The following is a 22,800-nucleotide window of genomic DNA, read 5'->3' as shown; positions in this document are numbered from 1 at the left end:
ATACTTTTAAAATTAATAAATATAAGGTTAGCTTATTTAAAGCTAGCTTATATATTTCTTCTCTTACTTAAGTAAGAATTACTACTTTAAAGTAAGAAAAAAGCTATTTTTTATAATATATAAATTCTCTTATATACCTATATAGTAAGTTATAGATCATAGTTAGTTATATACTTACTTATATCTTTTTATATTTTCTATTAGTTAATTAAGCTATAATATATAAATTTAATTAAAACTACTTATTACTATCTTCTTAATTACTACTTTAAACTACCTTATAAGTTTATATATTATATTTATTCTTTTTATAATTACTATATTATTATATATATACTTTACTACTTTTTATATAACCCTCTTTTTAGGACGTTTCCTTACCTTTAGCTTTAATATCTTTTTGTTTCTTTTCTAACGCCTCTAATTTAGCTATATTAAATAACTTTTTTAGACATAGTTAGGTCTTTTTAGCTCTTTAACACTTACTTAGTATATCTATCCCTATATAAAGTCTAAGGGTCTTATGTAAAGGTATGGGTGGTGTGCCACGCCTGTCAATAGACCATTCTGGCATTACCAAAAGATCAATCAGTTCAGGCACTAAGTGCCTGAAATGCACCACACATGGCCTTATAAAGGGTAACCAGGCCAACCCCTTACATCTTAGTCTTAATAAAAGTAAGCTTATATACTAACTTACTAATACCTTTAGCTTAAAGGTTAATTACCTTATATATTAAGGTTAGTAAACTTTCTTAATATTCTTAAATTCCTTTTTTTACTAAACTAATACTTTATATACTTTTTAGTACTATAGTTAATATACCTATATAGTAAGCTATATATTATAGTTAGAGAGTTAAAAGTGTATTTTATATAGAGACTTATTTCTTTTTTAAAATACACTACTTATAAGGCTTACTATTAAGTAATAAATTATATAACTAATATATAGTATAGATTTAAGAATTATTATAAGGATTTCTTAATATACTTTCTATTTTTAGTAACTATATACTAATATATTTAAGTAAATATAACTTATATTTATATTATATGTTTCTCTAGATATAATATAATATATATTAGTATATATTCTAAAAATAGAGTTTTAGAAACTAGGATTTAAAAGCAGGGCCTTTACCTAAATAGGAAGTAAAAATATAGTTAAGTCTAGATTAATAATCTTAGTCTAATTTCTATTTTTATATACTTTTCTATATACTATATAAGCTAATATATATATATATATCTTTTAGCTATACCTAAAAGTCCTTAACACTTATATTAAATTTATATTTTCTTATTAACTCTCTAATTATAGTAAGCTATATACTTCTTTTTCTCTTTTTACTTTTCTAATAAGTTAATTAAGCTATAATATATAAAATTAATTAAAACTACTTATTACTATCTTCTTTATTACTATCCTAAACTACCTTATAGGTTTATATATTATATTTAGTCTTTTTATTATTACTATATTATTATATATATAGCTTACTACCCTCTATATAACCCTCTTTTTAGGATATTTTCTTACCTCTAGCTTTAACACCCTCTTTTTCTCCTTATAGCGCCTCTACTTTAGCTATATTAAGTAATCTTTTAAGATATAGTTAGGTCTTTTTAGCCCTTTAGTACTTACTTAGTATATTTATCCCTATATAAAGTCTAAGGTTCTTAGCCTTAATAAAAGTAAGTCTATATACTAACTTACTAATAGTTTTAGCTTAGAGGTTAATTACTTTATATATTAGTGTTAGTAAGCTTCTTTAATATCTTTAGATCCTCTTTTTTAGTAAACTAGCACTTTATATACTCTTTAGTGCTATAGTTAGTGTCTTTAAGTCCTATAAGCCTAAGCTAGTTAGATATAAGCTAGTAGGTATTAATATATTTAGCTTAAAATCTAGGTAAAAAATAACTACTTTAAGGTTAAAAAGTATAAGGCTAGCCTATTTAAAGCTAGCTTATATATATTTTTTTTATTAAAGTAAAAAACGCTACTTTAAAAATAAAAAAGAAGTTATTTTTTATAATATATAAAATTTATATTTATATTGTTTTTCTAATTTTCTTACTATATAAAAGCTTTAATAAGCTAAAATAACCTATATTAAGACGCTAATACTTATATAGTAAATAAAGAGGTATATATAAAGTAATAATCTTTTATTTCTTATAAAGATTATTAAATTTAGTTAATTTATAGCTATTATAGCTATTCTAGACTAAAGGCTAATAAGTACTTTTTATATAAGACTTTATATACTAGTTAAAGTAATTTAACTAGCTTAAGCTAATTTTATTTATTACTTACTTATTCTTACTTAAGTAAATATACTATTTAGCTAGGAATTAGCTATTTTAATACTAAAAGAAAAAGTAATATTTACTTTTTATAATAATATATAGAGGTATTACTTAGCTATTTATATATACACCTTAAATAATAAAAACCTATTTTTAATTACTAGGCTACTTTATATAAGGCCTTCCTTTATAATTAGAGGTTATAATAACCTTTATATATAATAGTATTTTTATTAAGAACTTAGTTTTATTAAGATTATAAATATTATAATCTTATATTTTATATATTATAATTATACTTTATATAAGTATAAACTAGCCTTATATAATTATAAGATCTTTAGCTAAGGCTTTTTAATAGTTAATTTAATATTAAAATTATATTTTAAATAAAGGCTATTATTATATAAAGTTCTTTACTTATTAAGGTATAATATATATTATATTATATTTATTTAGGAGTTAGTTAGCTTTATTATATATATTATCTTATTATAAATAAAATTCTTAATTAAATAGGTTAATAACCCTCTTAAGAACTACCTTTTTCTTTACTTTTATTATTTTTTTTTAATTTTAAACACTTCTTAGCTTATATAATATGTCTAGTATATTAGTTATAAAGGGTTAATTTAGGGACCTTAAAGGTATAAGCTGCTTTCTATATAGGTGTTTCTAGGTCTTTTTAGATAGCTTAGAGAGTAAAGATAATTTAGCTTTCTTTAAAGGAAGAGTTTATGTTTATACGTAGAGAAAAGTAGGTGTAAAGATTAAAGAGGTAGAAAAGCAGTAGATATACGTAACTAACTTTAATCTATAACTTACTGTATAAGTATGTTATTTTTATTATATATTTAACTTCTTCATTATATAAAAGCTTTAAAAAAGTAAAATAAATTATAACAAGAGGTTAAAGCTTATATAATAAATAAAGAGATATATTTAAAGTAATACTTTCTTACTTTATCTATAAATAATCAGACTTAGTTAATTTATATCTATTATAGCTATTAAGAATTAGAAGTTAATTAGTACTATAATATTATATAATATCTATTTTTTAGCTAATCTACTATTACCTAGACACGCTAATAGCTATAGGAGTAATTAGGTATTTACTAGTAAAATAATAAGTAATAAGCTAATAATTCTCTAAGAAAGGGCTAATAATTATCTAGGAGTTCCTAGTAAGTTTCTTAATAATTATTAGTAGTTTACTATACTAATTTATAAAGAATTAGCTAAACTAATTCTCTATATATTTCTAGAAAAATAGGCCTCTATATAAAATAAAGAAAGATTATTTAACTTTACATCTTATTTTTCTATACTAAAATATAATAAGTACTCTTTATATAAGACTTTATATATTAGTTAAAATAATTTAACTATTCTAGGCTAATTCTATTAATTATTTATTTATCTTCCCTTAGGTAAATATACTATTTAACTAAAGACTAGCTATTTTAGTACTAAAAGAAGAGGTAATACTTATATTTTATAAAAATATATAAACATACTACCTAGCTACTTATATATATCTATCTTAAATAATAAAACCTTATTTATAATTACTAGGCTACCTTATAGAAGGTCTTCTTTTATTATTAAAGATTAAAATAACCTTTTTATATAATAGTATTTTTATTAACAACCTAGTTATATTAAATTTATAAATACTTATAATAGGCTATTAGACTGCTAGAAGAAGTGTTAAACAATAGGTCTCGTATTACATAGAAGCTGAATCTTGGAGAACTATTCTCTAGCTATTTGTGAGGCTATCGCCTATTGAATACGCCCCACTCCCTGAAACACTTCCCTAACCTTAGGGTTGTACAGCCAACTGCCACCACTTGCTCCTAGATGGTTCTGTAGCGGTTAGTCTATTGTCCTGTGACAATATTATAGTCTTATATCTTATATAGTATAACTATATTCTATATAAATATAAACTAGTCTTATATAATTATAAGATCTTTAGCTAAGGCTCTTTAATAGTTAATTTAGTATTAAAATTATATTTTAATCAAGGTTATTCTTATATTCTAGAGGTAAAAGAGGCAATATAAGGTTAAAGATAAAAGATAAGACATAGATAAGAGATAAGAAATAAGAGATATAGTTATAATATAATATATTATATTTTTACTTATAGATCTTAGACTAGACATCTAGATAAAGGAAGAAAAGGAGATTATTTATACTTATTTTGCTAAGCTTATTATAGATTTCTAGAGATTTCTTTTATATTCTAGGTTAATAATTAGGTTTATTAATCAGGCTATTATTTAGTAATGTTATTATTATAAAGTACCTTACTTATAGAGTTAACTTTAGTGTCTTTTATTCTTAAAGTAACTCCTTAGGAGAATAGTGCTTTTCTTAGAAGTACTACCCTTTATATTGTAATTTTATTATCTTTTATAGTATATAGTAGAATCTAAAGTAGTTATATACTTATAAAGTGTATATAGTTTATATAGTATTATTAATACTAGAAAGTAAAATATAGTTATATTTAATTCCACTTTATTATTTATAGGCTTTATTTAAGTAATTAAAGCTTAATATGTAATAGTATATAGACTCCTCTACTTACTAAGGCCTAATATATATTATATTATATATACTTAAGAGTTGTTCAGCTATATCTTATATACTATTATCTTGTAAATAACACCTTTAATTAATTTAGTTAATAATCTTTTTAAGAACTACCTTCTTTTTTATTATAGTTATCTTTATTAGATTTATATATCTTTTAAGTTATATAATATAACTACTACTCTAGATATACACTATTATCTAGGAGATATTAGGAATAAAGGCTACCTTTTATATAGATAGTTCTATGTCTTTTTAAATAGCTTAAATTATAAGAAGGATATAACTTTCAATTAAAGTAAAATATATTATTATATAAAGGGGAACATTATTAAGAAGAGGAAACGTATAGAATTCAAAAGAAGTAGACTACTTACTATAATAGGCCGCTTGCTATACATGTATGTTATCTGTTTTTATCTATATAGTAGCTAATTAGGTCTATGTGAAATTCACACTGTGAATATCCCTACTAGTATTTAAAGAAGTACTCAAGCCTTCTAATTACAAATGGCTAGGTTCAAACATTCCCTTGACTTTTTCCAACCCATTGAAGTCAACATGGCCAAGTCACTGCCTTCGTGCACTTGGAAAAACGGCTATCTCGCTCCTGCTGACCACGAGGCTATCTGGAGTCAGCAACAATACTTTACGGGCCCTAAAGGAGAGCCATCCCACTATAGTATTCAGCCAGAGAATGATGAGTTCACGTCTACCGCCGTGAATTCCTACGGGCGGAGCCGGCTTCGTACGTGGCCGGCACTATATAATGGCACTCTTGCACCTGGAGGGCCACCGAGCTGGTGGGATCCGGCGCAAGAGGTGGACGTTATCATATGTGGCGGTGAGCAGTGACAAGATTTTGTGCTCGCGGAATATAGAGCAGTAATATTCTGACGAGTTTTCCAGCCGGCCCTTTTGGGCTCGAAATGGCCATGAATCTGGCCAGGCAAGGCATCAGCTTCCGCATTGTCGGTAGGTACCCTAGGGTAGCCCTACACAGCACAAATACCGAAGGCTGAGTGCAAATATCTGAACTAATATCCACAGATAAGTCCGAACGGCCGTGCCTCTCAGGGAGAGCAGACGGCCTGCAGCCGAGGGGGCTCGAGTACCTCGAGTCGTGGGGTGTCGGAACCGAGGGGGCGGAAGAGGGTCCGATCCTCAACTCGACGGTGCTGTACCGCAACGGTGAGAAGCTCTTGCACAGCTGGTCTAGGCAGTGCGACTCGCGCTACAAGGGCGTCCACGTAATCACTCAGGGTCAGGTTGAGAAGATCTACGTCCGCGACCTGCTGCGGCATAGGGCCGTAGTCGAGCGGTGCGCCACAGTGGAGAGCTTTAAGGTACAGGAAGGCCAGGGCTCAGATTACCCGGTCTCTGCAATTATAAAAAACCTCAAATCTGGGAAGACGGAGAATGTCCGCGCCAAGTATCTTATCGGGGCTGATGGGGCGTCCAGCAAGATCCGCAAGACCCTGGGTATTCCGTTTGATGGACTAGCGACGAGCTGCTTCTGGGCTATTATGGACTGCGAGTTTAAGACGGATTATCCTCATATTCTTGGATTCAAGTGAGGCCCAATTAAACCAAGTAATGGGACTTCTGCAAAGTGCGCTGACAAAATCAAGCTATCTTAGCCACTCAGAGTACGGAGGTTGTATCGTTATTCCGCGAGAGCAGGGCCAGACGCGGTAAGTCAAGCCGCGAGGAACAATGGTGGATTGCAACCCTATGAAAGCGAACATCGCTCACACCCACAGGTTCTATGTCCAAATCACGGGGGCGAAGGCCGAGAAGGTAGAGGCTGCCAGGAAGGTCTCCCGAAGAAGCAACGATTCCGCTGTGGGAGAAACACAGATCCACGACCATGGAATCACTCCGGACGAGGTCCTTGAGCACTTGAACAAGATTATGGCTCCCTGGAAAGTTGAGTTTGCTTCGGCGATGAGTTGGTTTGCTCTCTGGCGAGGTTAGTGTTTTCTGTCCCTTGTTGCCGTACCTGCAGTTATGGAGATCAAAGAAACAGAGGCTGATTACCTTGTTTTTACCAGTGAATGAAAGAGTGGCGAGGACTTATTCGAGCCAAGATGGGCGCGTGTGGATTGGAGGCGACGCGGCGTGAGTGCCCGCCCCCCCCCCCCCCCCGAGAAAAGAAAAAAATCTCACCCATGCATGTATCAAGAACGCTAACAATACATCAGCCACGTCCACAGCACCATGGGCGCATTCGGCCTCAACTCGTCGATCTACGACGCAGCCAACCTGGGGTGGAAGCTGGGGCTCAGCATCCGCGGCCATGCCCGGCCGGACGTGCTACTGCCCACCTACGACTGCGAGCGGCGCCTGTACGCAAACCGCGTGATCCGTACCTCGGGGGCCAACTTACGCTTCATCTGCAACCTGAAGCTCCCCCTCGCCCAGCTGCGCGGGCTAGGCGACGAGCTCGACGCTGACGACGTGGCCCTGCCTGAGCTCGACGGGACGGTAGAGGCGGACCGTCGGTTCGTGAGCTACTTCTACCGCCGCAACGCGTTTTTCCTGATGGGTGTAGAGGGCCCCACGGTTGTCTCTGCCATATGCCCCGAGATGGGCAAGGGGCCGTCGGCGTCTGAGCCCGCGGCGCGGTCGTCTTTGCATCCCACGACCGTGGCAAACGGTGTCCGCGCGCCGAGCCCTCGAGTATGTCTCGAGACAAACCGCACGGGATATCTCTATGACCGCATGCGCGGCGTCGGCCGGTTCCACATCTTGGTATTTGCCTCTGACCTCCGCGGGCCAGCGCGGGAGCGCCTGGCGCATCTGTGCCAGTTCGGGCTCGGCGATGGACCCTCCGGGTTTTGGGCACGCTTCGGCGGGAGTGACAGGTTCAACCTACTCCTCATCACCAAGGCCCTTCCACACGAGTCTCGGCAGCTATTGCTCGGGGGCAGTGGTCATCTTGTAAACGGCAACACAGCCAGACCAAGGCTGACGAGACTAGCAGACCTGGCGACTATGGTCTACGATGATCGTGCGCCGGACGAGGACGCGCATTACACCTATGGTATCAATCACGCTCGTGGCGCTGTCATCGTTGTTCGGCCTGATCTAATGATTGGAATGAGCGCATGGCCGGAGGACTCGGAGAGCATCAAGGGGTACTTTACTGGGTTCTTGAATGAGGTCAATGCGCAGTAAGAGAAGTTGTTAAATCGTAGGGATTATAACAGTTAATTAATTCATTATATAATACCTTGCGTTATAAATAACTATCGCAAAATCCTCTAGAAACTAGGGAATCCTACTATTTCTTAGTTAGGAAATCCTAGACTAATCCTAGCGATATAATTAGTATAATAACTGTTAAAGTAGGGCTATTTTACTATCTATTTCTTAATAATTTACCATAAGACTGTAATAGGATTTATAACAGCAGTTATAGGTCTTAGTAATTAGTTACTAAGCTTTTAGTAACCTACCTTACTGTAGATTCTATCTGTAACAGTAGACAGCTAGGTAGAACTCTAGAAGCTTAAGTCTTATAATACACTAATACCTACTATTAGGCCCTGCCTAGTTAAGTGCCCCTAGCTAATTATTTATAAAGACAACTTTATTAAAGCACTTAATTAGTAGTAATACCCTTATATTGATTAATTACTATTATGTATCTCTTTATAGACTGTAGTGTACTACTATTACTAATTACCCCTTACGGGGTAAATATATAAATTATTATTTTCCCTTGTTTTAGGTAGGGAAATCTATCTAAGAAATGACTAGTCTATTTACAGCTAATTGCCCTACCTTGCGTCTAGGTGCACACTGCCACATTGCCTACTTTGACACAACTGTGCATTTGCTACCGTATCTACTGGTTATATCTAGATAAAGCTAATTATTAGGCTAACGGTAAGGAGTATCGCGGCCGCTGTAGCAGGTATAGTATGCTAGCAGAAACAGGGATCTAGAAGTAGCAAGTGTAGGATAGTAATGTACGTAAGCAAGAAGTTATAGTGTGAGTACTAGATAAATGTTGTTGCTAATAGGCAACAGGTAAGTAGGTAGATAGTTAGGAGGATGGATAGGTGGGGTTGGTAGATTGACCGCTTTCTATATCAGGCCTGGCGGCAAGGGCCTGTACTAACTACTATAGGATATTGGCTAGCTAGCTCTGGCTAGACCCTTTATTAGCTTTATCCGGATCTCGAGAGTGTAGGCGGTAGTTAATTTACGTGTGCTTCTGCCACATTTAACCCGGTGCCTTATACGCGGGGACTTCAAGTGGCCCCACCTAGTGAGACACTCCACTGAACTTAGCTAGGAACTGTTAAAGCGTGTAATTGGCAGCGATAACCTTCCGTTGATTGATTGCTCTGTTATGTGTGTAACTATCTCTATGTTACGCGGCCATCGCCGATCGGCCCTTTCCAAGGGGCAAATGCACAGTTCATTATTTTCCCTTGTTTTGGGTGGAGAAATCCATCCGAGAAATGACTGATGCATTTGACTTTGACAGGAACGATGTCCCGCACGGCGCCGGGAACCGAGAACGACAGAGTCTAATCTAGAAGTAGATTGCCCCCCTCCCCCCCCGGGTGCTAAACCATCCCCATTAACAAACTGTATATATAGTAGCTTTAGAGTAAGATTTAATAAACGGATGGTAATTTATTAAAGTGTAATGTAATTATAAGGCCCTTTAGGCCCTTACGGCCTTTATATGGAGGAAATAGCCACATCTGTGGCTATTACACAGTAAAGACCCTTAGAGGAAGGCCTTTATCTTAGGGTTGAATGGAATTCCGGCGGTTATGGGCCCTCAGCTCTATTAGTACAGAAATTACAACAACCCTTTTATACTTATTTCAAGTTCTTTTCAACCAACAACTAGGTCTTAACCAGCCCCTTAAGTAACCGGTGCATAAGTAACTAATTTTTCCCAGATGTAATAATCAGTTGAACCAATCAAGCAGAGGACCGCGAGGAGAAAGGCAAAATGACGACCCAGTTTCCTTCACTAATAGTGTTCGGATCTCAAGCTGGGACTCTATCAAAAGCTTCGCTGCTGCGATTGCGATCTCTGCTCCACGGTAGAATCGAACAGAGAGGCATCGTCGAGGCGATGCATGGCCTCCCTGCCGCCTGGGACGCCCTAGCCGCCTTTGATCCACAGCTGGACGGTCTTGACGGCAAGAACCAGCTCGAGCAGCTGGTCAGCCTCCTTGGAGGACATGGTGACGATGAGCAGGGCCTCGTGCCAGCCTCGGGAACGAACACCATGGCTATGCCCAACATATTACTCGCGCCCTTGACCGTCTTGATCCACATGGTTGAGTACTTCACTTACTTGAGACATGTAGGCACCTCACATCGAAAGGTGCTTCAGTCAGTCGCCCAGAATGGCGGCTTTCAGGGCTTGTGCACCGGCCTCTTGTCTGCTATCGTCATGTCCACCTCCGAGGACGAAGTGCAGGCTATTGAGGTGGCTGCCCGCGCATTAAACCTGGCGCTGGCAATCGGGGCTTACGTTGACCTGGACGCTCGGTCGGTCAGCCCGCCAGGGGAGTTCTCGTGCTTTGTCGTGCGTTGGAAGCAGCAAAGCGATAGGGAACAAGTTCTGGGAATATTGGAACAGTTTCCCCAGGTTTGTCTTTCCTCCCCGCACAATGTGCAGACCAGAGGAGGATATCAGCTCAACCTCACACAGGCCTATATTTCTGTCACCTTGGATGATAGCATCGTCACCGTCACTGCAGATCGGCAGTCTTCCAGAGACATCATGAATAGTCTCCACTCAATTGGAGCGGTCACAAAGCCCATCCCACTCAACGGCCGCTTCCACACACGAGGAAACAAGGAAAGATGCGCAAAAGTGGTATCACTCGGGCAGTCAGATGCACGGTTTCGTCTTCCGGGCTCAGCCTCGCTGCACACACAAGTGTTCGGTGGGGATGGCGAGCCCATCGACTCGAACGAGCTGCAAGAGACTGCGCTCAGATCTATCTTGGTCGACCAAGCGGCATGGCACAAGGCTCTGGCGAAAGCACTATATCGGGTGTCGTCCACGCCGTCCGCAAAGCCCCTGGTCATTTCACTAGGCCCCGTTGATTGCATACCACACTCCCTGGTCAACAAGTACAGCCTCGACATAGCCACCTCGGCATCCTTCGGGGGCCTGAGTGCCGAGGCCTCATATCACACATATGCGGACGACTCCATAGCCATCGTCGGGATGGCCTGCCGCCTCCCCGGCGCCGACAACCTCGAAGAGTTCTGGCAGCTCCTCCTCTCCGGCTCGTCGATGCTTCGTAGGCTCCCGGGCGAACGCTTCGCCACGACGGGCCTCCGGCGCTCTCCCAAGGAAGACACGCCGTTCCTCGGGAACTTTGTGCGCGACGCCTTCGCCTTCGACCACAAGTTCTTCAACAAATCGTCCCGCGAGGCCAGGTCCATGGACCCGCAGCACAAGCTCATCCTCCAGGTAGCATACGAGGCCCTTGAGTCGGCCGGGTATTTCAGCCGCGGCGGGCAGCCCAGGGACGTCGGGTGCTACATTGGCGTGGCGGCGTCCGACTACGAGGATAATGTGGCCTCGCACGCCCCGACAGCCTTCTCGGTCACCGGGGCCGTGAGGGCATTTGTCAGTGGCAAGATCAGTCATTTCTTTGGCCTGAACGGCCCATCGCTCGTCTTCGATACGGCCTGCTCTTCCTCGGCCGTTGCCATCCACACCGCCTGCCAGGCCATCCGGTCGGGGGACTGCTCCATGGCATTGGCCGGGGGTGTCAACGTCATCACCAGCCCGACCCTTCACCAGAACTTGGCTGCGGCGAATTTCCTCAGCCCCACGGGCGAGTCCAAGTCCTTTGATGCCCGCGCGGACGGCTACTGCCGAGGAGAGGGCGCCGGGGTGCTAATGCTCAAGAGATACTCGGCAGCCGTGGCCGACGGCGACAACATCTTCGGCGTCATCGCCGGCTCCGCTGTAAACCAGAACGCAAACACTGCTCCCATCACCGTGCCCGTGTCTTCCTCACAGACAAGCCTCTACATGAGAGTACTCCAGCGGGCGCATATGGATCCAAAGAGCGTGTCATATGTCGAGGCGCACGGGACAGGCACACCAAAAGGCGATCCAATCGAGTGTGCCAGCATCCGCGAGGTATTCGGAAACCAGCCGTCCCGCAAACTGTATTTCAGCTCCGTCAAGGGCAGCATCGGGCACCTCGAGGGCGCGTCGGGGGTGGCAGGCATCATCAGGGTGCTCCTGATGATGCAGCACCGGACCATCACGCCGCAGGCGAGCTTCAGGACGCTGAACCCGAGTATCCCACCGCTTCTCCCGTCCAACATGGAGATCCCCGAGGCCCCAAGGCCGTGGGAAACCGACTTCATGGCGGGCATCGTCAACAATTACGGCGCTGCTGGCAGCAACGCGGCACTGCTAATCTGCCAACCTCCGCCCACGCAGCCGGGGTCTGACCTGACCAGCGCGAGGGCCCCCGACAGTTACCCCATCATGATCCATGCCAAGTCTATTGCAAGCCTGTCTGCCAACTGTAACGCGCTTCTTGCATACCTGGATCACCAGGCTGAGAGCCATTTCCCACCACCGCTGGCAAGTATTGCTTACTGGGCTTCCATGCGACAGAACCCCGAGCTTCCATTCTCATGGAAGGCACGGATCAGGTCTCTTGAGGGCCTTCGAGATGAACTCAAGAGAGAAATCGAGGCCCTGGCAAAGACAAAGGAGGTCCAGTCACCAGCCAAAGGGCCTGGCGCAAGCGAGAAGCTACCCGTTGTCCTTGTCTTCTCAGGCCAGACCGGTAGGCTGGTGAAGATGTCGAGGGAGGCATATGACAGCTCCGTCCTGCTGAAGAGACACATGGACAGCTGCGATGCCATTGTCCGGTCCCTAGGATACCCCGGGATTTTCCCGGCCGTGTTCACCCAAGAACCTATCGCCGACATCGTGACGCTTCACTGCGCCATCTTCACCGTCCAGTACGCCTGCGCGCAATCATGGATCCACGCAGGCTTGCAGGTGCAGGCCGTGATTGGGCATAGCTTCGGCCAGCTGACTGCCCTCTGTGTTGCGGGCGCCATGTCCCTCGAAGACGGCATCAGGCTGGTAGCGGGCCGCGCAGCACTGGTGCAAAGTGCTTGGGGCAATGAAAGGGGTGCCATGGTGTCCATTGATGTGGACTCGGCCCGGGCGCAGCAGCTTGTGATGGCGGCCCGAGAGAGGGACATCGATGTTGAGGTTGCCTGCTATAACGCGCCCAAGAGGCAGGTAATCGTGGGCTCCGAGGCTGCGGTTGCATCTTTTGAGACCTTCGTGTCGCAGAACCAGCAGGGCGGGCTAGCGTCGCCTGCGTTGAAACGGCTGGAAGTCACGCATGGCTTTCACTCCAAGTTCGTCAACAACATCTTGCCAGGCTACCGGGATCTGATCAAGCCCATCCGACTCCGACAACCAGACATCCCCGTCGAGACATGTTCCCCCGGCAGGGCTTGGGAACAAGTCACCGCAGAGCTAGTGGCGGCACAATCCCGAGAGCCCGTGTATTTCGGCGAAGCAGTGAGTCGCCTCCAAGCTAGGCATGGGCCTTGTTTGTGGCTCGAAGCCGGCTCCGGATCTGCCGCTATACCTCTGGTTCGGCAGGCTCTTGAGCTTCGGATTTCAGAACCTTCACCTCACTCGTTCCACCCAGTAGATCTCGGCGGCAAACAGCCTATGGACGCCCTGGCCGGTGTCACCCTGGGCCTCTGGAGCAAGGGATTCCGGATTCAATTCTGGCCATTCCACCATGTCCAGAGAAAGATGTACGCCGTGTTACACTTACCTCCGTACCAATTCGAGAAGCACCATCACTCGCTCGAGTATATCGACAAGCATGTTGCTGAGACTGAGGTCATGTTGCAGCCTATGGCTATGGAGAAGCGGGCAGGGATGGTCTCTCTGGTTGAGAAGATTGACGCACATACGTCCGTATTCCGGATTGAACAGACAAACCACGTATTTATCAATTTAATCAATGGGCACCGTGTCCTTGGCAACCCGCTCTGCCCGCTGTCTCTTTACATCGAGCTGGCCACGCGAGCAGCAGCGCTCCTCACCCCGGGATTCAAGCGAGAGGAGCACGTGCCCGAGGTCTGCGACCTCGAGATATTCGCGCCCCTTGGAAGGAACACCAGCTGGGAAGTCCAAATCACCCTCGAAGAGAGCCAGCAGGGCGGGGAAAATCAATCGTGGGACGTCACCTTTAGCAGCTTCCCGCACTCGCAACCCAAGAAGAAAGTGCGGCACGCATCAGCGTCCATTTCTATGCTCCCGTCAAAGAACCGCAAGATGGCGGCATCCTTTGAGCGGACCCAGCGGCTAATCGACACCAAGAAATGCGAGGATATGTTCGCTTCGGACGCCTCGGCAGGTATCAAGGGCGCTCTGGTATACAAGATGTTTGACAAGGTCGTCAACTACTCCGCCATCTACCGCGGCGTGCAGAAGATATCGTCCCAAGATCGCGAGGTCGCAGGGTATATATTCCTGCCGCCTCCGACGCCGGCAACATCATCACCGTCACAGAGGCAAGACGTGTCAATTTGCAACCCGCTGGCCATTGACAACTTCACGCAGGTCGCCGGGCTACACGTCAATGGGCTCGACGACTGTGGGAATGACGAGGTCTATATCTGCTCCAAGATTGAACAGCTCCAGATAAACCAGGGTCTGGCGCTGGAGGACACCGCAGCTGGTCGTGGCCCATGGCTGGTATACTCGAATTTCGTTCGCAGTGGGGGAGACCGCGACCTGCTCAATGATCTTTATATCCTAGATGAGAGGAGCGGTGCCCTAGTTATGACGATGCTCGGAGTCAGGTTTACGAAGATAAATGTTCACTCGCTTCAAAGGGTTCTGGCGCGAGCCAATATGCCTTCCACAAAAGCAACAGCCAAGGCCTGGAGCCATAGCTCTGGTTTACTTACGCCTCAGAAGCAACATGCTGCGAAGGAGCATGGAGAGACACTAGCGGTGAGGTCGGAAACCCCGAGGACTGAAAAGCTACGTGCCCGCATGGTAGATGAGGTCGGTGTGATCAGCGCTGCCGTGCGCCACCTGCTCAACGAGGTGGTGGACGTGCCCCTTGACGCGATCCGCAACGAGTCTCTTCTCAGCGAATTGGGAATAGACTCCCTTATGTCGACAGAGGTGTTAAATGCCATTAATGATCAGTTCTCCGTGCACATCTCGGCTGACCTGCTGAGAGGTGACTTCGGGTCGCTCTGCGCGGCAATTTCGGCCTCGTCTGACACATCTAGCATCAGCCACAGCAGCGAGTGCAACGCAGCCTCCAGCTGCGAACATGACTCGGGTTGGACGACTTCACTTTTTGACAGCACCGCCTATGCCACCCCTGTGGTCAGGGCTGACCCGGAGGCGACGTCCAAACTTGAGGCGCTGGTGGCCGAGCACCTCGATATAACTGGTGGCATTGCGCGGGACGTCCTCCTTAAAGAGGTCGGCGTCGACTTGCTCCTGGGAACGGAGCTTGGCTCTGCCATCGAGCATGAATTTGGCATCAAGATCGACATGGGGAGCCTCCCTCCTGTAGTTCGATATGGTGATCTAGTTGATGTTATTATTTCGCATAGAACCAGGGAATTCAAAGAACCACCACCCCCATCTATCACGACTGTCCAGGAGGCGGTGATAGGAATAGGCCACAGTAGCGCCGTCCCTAATCATCTCGGGACGACAAGCGAAGATGAATGGAAGCCGGTGGAGCATGCAGACGAGGACTTCACCGCCATCAGAGATGGCTATCAGCACTTTGCCCAAGAGGCCGGCTATGCTGGCTTCCGGACGCGTGTGTACCCGAAGCAGAGAAAGCTGGTCGCCGCATACGTGCTGCAGGCATTTTCCGCTCTGGGCTGCAATGTGGCCAGCCTCAAGCCGGGCGAGGCCCTCCCAGCGATCGCCCACATCCCAAAACACGCAAAGGTAATGGACCAGTACTACATGATCCTGTGCGACGAGTCATTGCTGCGTTTTCAAGAAGGAAAGTACGTCAGGACAGACGTCCCCATCGAGGAGGTCGATACGGCACGACTGCATGAGGATCTCAGCGCCGAGTTCCCCCAGCACGCGGGTGAGCTCAAGCTGCTCGGGGCAACGGGCACGCGGCTCGCCGATGTCCTCTCAGGGAAGACGGACCCCCTCCAGATTCTCTTCGGAAGCAAGGCCGATCGTGACCTGCTCGAGGATGTATATCTGAACTCTCCCATGTGGCTGACGGGGACCAAGGTGCTGACCGGCTACCTCATGACGGCCCTCTTGCCTGGTCGCCGCGGTCCAGGCGCAGGCAAGCTGAGGATCCTCGAGCTGGGCGCAGGCACGGGTGGTACAACGCGCCACCTGCTTCAGACGCTGTCAGGCATGGGCGTCGATTTCACGTACACGTTTACGGACCTGTCATCGTCACTCGTGGCGGCGGCAAAGCGCAAGTTCGCACAATACGGCGGCACGATGGAATACACGGTGCTCGACGTAGAGAAGGCGCCCCCGCAGGAGCACGTAGGCAGGTACGACATTGTCGTGTCCTCGAACTGCATCCACGCAACCAAGGACCTATTCTTGTCCAGCACCAACCTGCGCAAGCTGCTCAGGGACAATGGCGTGCTCTGCCTGCTCGAGCTGACCCGCAACATCTACTGGCTGGACTGCGTCTTTGGCCTGCTTGAAGGGTGGTGGCTGTTTGAGGACGGCCGCAGGCATGTGCTTGCCAGCGAGACACTCTGGAGGGACACATTGCTGAGGGCTGGCTTCAGGCATGTCAAATGGAGCGATGACGCCAGCGAGGAGTCGGATCAGTACCGCCTCATAGCTAGCTTTGTTACTGCGCCAACCTCGAGGCTAGAGGCGGTCCGGCCCGGGCGCCTGGAAACCAGAGACACGGTGAAATATGCCAATGTTGACGGCATCTCACTCCAGGCTGACCTATACTATCCGCAGCAGAGCGATGCTGGCAAGCCTAACAGGCCAGTTGGTAAGTTCCACCTTACTGCACAACCGCCACGTGTTGATGCCATGCAGCTGACGACGTAACGTACACAGCGCTCATGATCCACGGCGGCGGCCATATCATGCTATCACGCAGGGACATCCGGCCGCGGCAGACACAGCTGTTGCTGCAAAAGGGCTTCCTCCCAGTCAGCATCGACTACCGCCTGTGTCCCGAAACGACGCTGACCGAGGGCCCCATGACAGACGTCTGCACCGCACTGCACTGGGCGCGGACGCAGCTCCCGGCCCTGTCGGCCTCGCTGTCCCGGCCGGACGTGCGCGCAGACGGGAGCCGTGTGGTCGTCGTCGGCTGGTCCACGGGCGGTACACTGGCCATGAGCCTCTCGTGGACGGCGCCCTCGCGCGGGATCCGGCCGCCCGACGCCATCCTGGCCTTCTACTGCCCGTCCGACTACGAGTCGGACTTTTGGCGGCGGGCCAACTTCCCCGAAAACACCAGAGGGGCGGCAGAGCAGGCCCAGGCGCAGGGCGGCTACGACCTGCTCGAGGGCGTGCGCGCCGGCGGTCCTATCACAGCCTATAACGTGACGCCACCACGCGACGGCGGGCGGGGGGCTGTTGGGGGCTGGATGTCGCTGTCGGACCCGAGGTCGCGCATCGCGCTGCACATGAACTGGCGGGGGCAGACGCTTCCAACGCTGCTGGACGGGCTGCCGAGCCGGGCCGCTGCCGATGCCAACGTGGACTGGGAGAACCGGCCACAGCCCGATGCGGCGCGTGTCGCTGCGGTGAGCGCGCTCGCACGGGTCCGGGCGGGCGACTACAGTGTGCCGACATTCCTGATCCACGGCACCGCTGATGACCTCGTTCCGGTCGAGCACACGCAGAGGATCAGGGACATGCTTATGGAGAAGGGGGTCCCGAGCGGGCTGGCTGTGGTGGATGGCGCGGTGCATTTGTTTGACTTGTACCCGGACACCGAGGGCAAGTACTGGGCGGCGGTGCAGGAGGGATACGAGTTCCTTGTGAGGCAGTTGGGTATGTAGTCTAAGAAGTGTGAGACGAGGGTAGTCGAGAAGCTCGGGAGGTTTGATATTGATAGATGGTGTGGTACGATGGCGGATGGATTAGAAAGTACTTGGGTATGTGGGTTCTGAATCTGGGTTGGTTGGTTGGAATTGTCAAATTAGGCGCAATATGCTCGTGACTGGCATAGACATCCTAGACCATGGGACCGGATTAGGAAAGGTTATAGTGAGATATTAGATACATTACTGTATTAGTTACTACTTCGTAGTTAAAGTACCTATAGTTAATAGTTGCTATATAGTGACTAAGGGTATAGTAGGGTCTAAACTCTTATACTAGGTCTAAGAATTCAAATTATTTCTCTTATTATTAGTCTCCTTAGTGTTACACTACAAATCCCAGGGCCTAAAGAGACTACATGTAAGGCGACCATTATGACCATATTCCATTACCCAAACTAATCCCTAACTCAAATCCTAACCCCAACCCTAACCGAACCCTAGCCGACCCTATCCGCTAACCCTACTTGGCTTAGTCTGTGCACGGTACTTTTGCCCCACCAATGGTCAGGTCAGGTCAGGTACCCCCCCCAATGGTCGCCTTGACTACAGACTCGGGCCGAAATTAGCCTACATGTGTGAAAGTGAGCAATATGGCAGCGTGTGCGCCCAGGCGCAAGGTGGGGCAACTGGCCGCAAATGCGCCAGTCATTTCTTAGATAGATTTCCCTACCCAAAACAAGGGAAAATAATAATCGCAATCAATCAACGCAAGGGTATCGCTGCCAATGACGCGCTTCAACACATACTTCATCAGGAATTGACTGCTGCAGCTATGAATTGAAGGGTGGCGTTTTTATGCTCAAAACCGCTGCCTGCCAGGGATCTACAGGTATAACGGTATACAAAGTTACAAGGTTACAAAGGTTACTGGCTGTGCACCTCTCTGGAGCTCCCCCACCCAGAACCTTGTTTATTAGGCTAACCCTAACCCTAACCATAACACTATCATCATTGAATACCTGCTGCATCGGGGCTCGTGGCTCGTGCGCAGCTCACGCCGGCTAGCTCGGTCGCTTTAGGTTTGCGGCTGAGGCTCTCCCGCTGCTTAGAGGCACATCTTGGCTCGAGGCACACACAAAGAAGCAGTTGCGCCAACAACCCCAAAATGTGACACCAATAGGATTCAAACCTAACTAACTACGATGTACAAGTACTCCATTTGCCACGCGTCCACCCCAAGAGCGTGCCCCCACGCGCCAGCCACCACAGGTGCTGTGTCCCACTTCAATAGCCGACATTAAAGCGCTCCAGCATCAGGATTTAAACCCCGAGCCTTTAGGGTTTAGCAGTGCAACAGACTTGGGATATCGGCGTCACCAAAGAAGCAGTTGCGCCAACAACCCCAAAATGTGACGCCGATAGGATTCGAACCTAACTGACTACAAGTACCTCCATTTGCCACGCACACAACTGCATGCTTGTCCGCTCTCGTTCTCATTTTGTATATCCCGCACTCCAACATCTCACTTTCATTGTCTATGGACTTATAGGCTCAAGAGGACAAGCTTCACTACACTTCTGCAATCTCCGCACTGCTCGGCATTCTCGAGCTTGAGCTTCACTCTGGCCCGAGGGTCAGCTCGCCGGGGATACCGCCGCACAGAGGCCGTCTAAAATCCGTGTCGCGGCGTTGTCATGGCCGCCAGCCCAGCCGCAGGCGGCGAGATTATCTATGACGAAAAGATACACCAGACCTCTAGGAGCAGCGTGTCCACCACAACGTTGGTGTACGCAAGCCTCCGGAACTTGGACGCCACAGCCGCGCCCGGCAGCCACAAAGGCACTTCCAGTGAGATCGATAGACACAGCAACGCCGAGACACGCTCAGATCACACTGCAGGTGATGCCGGGACGTCTGCCGGCAGACAGGCCGCTTCGACGGGCGAGAATGTGGCCCCAACGCCGGGGCAGGGTGCCGATGGCGCAGGATCATCGCCCAAGCACACACGCACAGCACTCCAGACGACCCTCATTGTCATCTCACTCTGCCTGGGTGTCTTCCTGGCCGCCCTGGATGTCAACATAGTCACTGTGGCCGTGCCCAGTATATCTGCCGACTTTGACTCCACCGCTGGCTACACCTGGGTTGGCTCTGCCTACCTGCTCGCCAACGCCGCGGCGGCGCCCGGCTGGGGCAAGATATCCGACATCTGGGGCCGCAAGCCCGTCCTGTTGACCGCGGTGAGCGTCTTCTGGATCGGTTCGCTGCTGTCGGGTGTGAGCGTCAACATGGGGATGCTGATCGTCGGCCGGGCGGTCCAGGGCGTCGGCGCTGGAGGCATCCTGATCTTGGTCAACATCTGCATCAGCGACTTGTTTTCAATGAGAAGGAAAGGGCAGTTCCTTGGCATCAACGGCTTGGTGTGGGCTCTGGCAGGGGGCTTCGGGCCGGGTAAGTCGGCTTGCATATCCGCGCGGCACTGGGCTGGCACATGGCCCTGGAAACTGACCCCATCACAGTACTTGGCGGCGTCTTTACTCAACGGGCTAGCTGGCGATGGTGCTTTTATATCAATCTCCCAATCTCAGGCTGCGCAATGGTGGTGCTCTTTTTCACGCTTCATCTTCACAACCCCCGCACGGGCGTCAAGGAGGGCCTCACAGCAATCGACTGGCTCGGCTCGCTGACCATTGTAGGCGGCACTCTAATGATCCTCCTTGGCCTCGAGTTCGGCGGTGTGACGTTCCCCTGGGACTCGGCTACCGTCATCTGCCTGATCGTGTTCGGCGTCGTGCTCATTGGCATATTCATCTTGGTCGAGCTCAGGGTGGCCAAGTACCCCGTCATCCCGCTGCACATCTTCAAGCAGCCGTCCAACCTTGCTGTCGTCGGGCTCAACGCCTGCCACGGCTTCGTGTTCATCTCGGTGAGCTACTACCTGCCGCTATACTTCCAAGGTGTTTTAGGTGCAGACCCTCTGTTGTCTGGCGTCTATGCCCTGCCTTTCACATTTGTTGTAGGTGCTGCGGCAGCTGCAACAGGCTTCATTATTAAGAAGACGGGGAAATATGTCCCTTATATCATCTTTGGCTTCGTGTTTATGACGCTCGGCTATGGCCTGTTTCTCGACCTTGACCTATACGAGAACTGGGCCAAGATTGTCATCTATCAGATCATCCTCGGCCTCGGCGTGGGACCAAACTTCCAATCGCCTCTCATAGCGCTGCAGGCCACTGTTAAGCCAAACGACATCGCAAGCGCCACCGCGACCTACGGGTTCATAAGACAGGTCTCAACCTCAATGTCCGTCGTTATAGGCGGCGTCATCTTCCAGAATAAGATGCAGAAGCAGTACCCTGCCCTACTGAACCAGCTCGGCCCGGACGTCGCGGGCATGCTGAGCGGGACCAATGCGGCCTCGAGTGTCGAGGCGGTGTCCGGCCTCCCGCAGCCCCAGAGGGGCATCGCCCAGCGGGCCTACTTCGATGCCATCCGCATCATGTTCATCTTCTACGTGGCCTTTGCCGGCCTGGGCCTCATCCTCACCTTCCTTGTCGGCAGCCGCAAGCTGAGCAAGGAGCACACGGAGCACAAGACGGGCCTGCAGACGCTGCAGCCTGCCAGGGGCCCCGTCGCGGACGAGGAGAAGGGGGTTGGTGGGGCGGGGGCCGGGCCTGCGCCGGCACGCGGGGCTGGAGCAGAGGAGGCTGCTTCTAAAACCCTCAAGACGCAGGCATGATGTGATAATGCCTGCCGAGAGCACGGGCTTTGTATACGAGGTTGGAATTTTCACGTATCTACGGCGTTTCTTAGCATTTTAGCCCTTCAGCGAGTATTTACATTAACTTTAGTAACCTAGGTTAAAAGTAAGGAGGTAAAAAGGACATAGCCAGATTTTATATATATATATATATTTAATAAAAGTTGCTGTATAGCTAGCTATTAGGGGAAAGCTTGTCTAGATTAGTAGCTAAGAGTTCCTAGTGAATAATCTAGCCGGTCAGCTTATTATTAAAGTAAGTAGACATAGTCTTCAAATGTTTCCTAAAGCTACTTAGTAAGTCTATTAAAGTAAGCAAAATAGCTATATATAACTAGGCATAAGGTAAAGTAATATTATAGGATAATAACTACTTAACCTTAGAATAAGCACCTATAAGTAAATAGTAGTAGCTAGCTATACTACTACAGTCCCCTCTAAAAAGTTTAAAAACACCCCACTTACGGTGGCCTCTACACATAACTACCCGATGACTTTAATAACTAATTAAACTGCTAATTTATTAAATTATATAGTAATAGTATAGTTAATTAAAAGATAATTATTTACCTATTAATATTATATATACTATCCCCTTACTTTAATAACTACTTATAAGCGCTATAGCAGTAACTTAATAAGACTCCTAATTATATCTTATAGCACTACATCCTATACCTTCTATAATTTCTCCTTAAATAACTTAATATTTAATTAGTTATTCCTAAGATTAAATACTTTAGGGTATATAATCCTTAGCTTATCCTTTATTAGCTTCTAGACGTACTTAATTAGGTTAAGGTTAGGTAAGTATTAAGGCTAGTTAAGCTATAAAACGTTATGCTATAATAGCCACTAGACTGTCTTAAATACTACGTAAATAGGGGTATTATTATAAATGAAATAACGTATTTCTTTATAAGCAGGTAAAAAACTATTCTCTAGGTAAAATATATAGCTATTTATATTATATACTCCTTATAGTAAGTTCTTATTATATATAAAAAAGATAAGCTAGCTTTAGCCCTTTTTCTATATTATACCTTATACTATTATAGATATATTAGCCTTT

At 46.4% G+C, this 22,800-nt stretch overlaps 3 protein-coding genes across 3 annotated transcripts; all 3 read left to right on the top strand.

Moving 5' to 3' along the window:
- Positions 1 to 5,484: 5,484 nt before the first annotated feature.
- On the top strand, positions 5,485 to 8,103 carry GLRG_11799 (FAD binding domain-containing protein; the record flags this gene model as incomplete). The annotated part of the gene is made up of 7 exons (XM_008102482.1): positions 5,485 to 5,767; positions 5,833 to 5,898; positions 5,974 to 6,496; positions 6,555 to 6,617; positions 6,687 to 6,895; positions 6,978 to 7,044; positions 7,128 to 8,103. 7 exons carry the CDS (start codon positions 5,485 to 5,487, stop codon positions 8,101 to 8,103), a joined length of 2,187 nt encoding a protein of 728 aa, XP_008100673.1.
- A 1,801-nt stretch (positions 8,104 to 9,904) lies between these two features.
- Positions 9,905 to 17,982, top strand: GLRG_11798 (beta-ketoacyl synthase domain-containing protein; the record flags this gene model as incomplete). Its single annotated transcript, XM_008102481.1, has 2 exons — positions 9,905 to 16,958; positions 17,027 to 17,982. 2 exons carry the CDS (start codon positions 9,905 to 9,907, stop codon positions 17,980 to 17,982), a joined length of 8,010 nt encoding a protein of 2,669 aa, XP_008100672.1.
- A 1,680-nt stretch (positions 17,983 to 19,662) lies between these two features.
- GLRG_11797 (major facilitator superfamily transporter) lies at positions 19,663 to 21,707 on the top strand (the record flags this gene model as incomplete). Its single annotated transcript, XM_008102480.1, has 2 exons — positions 19,663 to 20,419; positions 20,488 to 21,707. 2 exons carry the CDS (start codon positions 19,663 to 19,665, stop codon positions 21,705 to 21,707), a joined length of 1,977 nt encoding a protein of 658 aa, XP_008100671.1.
- Positions 21,708 to 22,800: the final 1,093 nt, after the last annotated feature.

The sequence above is a fragment of the Colletotrichum graminicola genome, assembly GCF_000149035.1.
Source record: "Colletotrichum graminicola M1.001 genomic scaffold supercont1.126, whole genome shotgun sequence".
Taxonomy (NCBI): Eukaryota; Fungi; Ascomycota; class Sordariomycetes; order Glomerellales; family Glomerellaceae; genus Colletotrichum; species Colletotrichum graminicola.
This window is presented reverse-complemented; position numbering and strand designations above follow the sequence as displayed.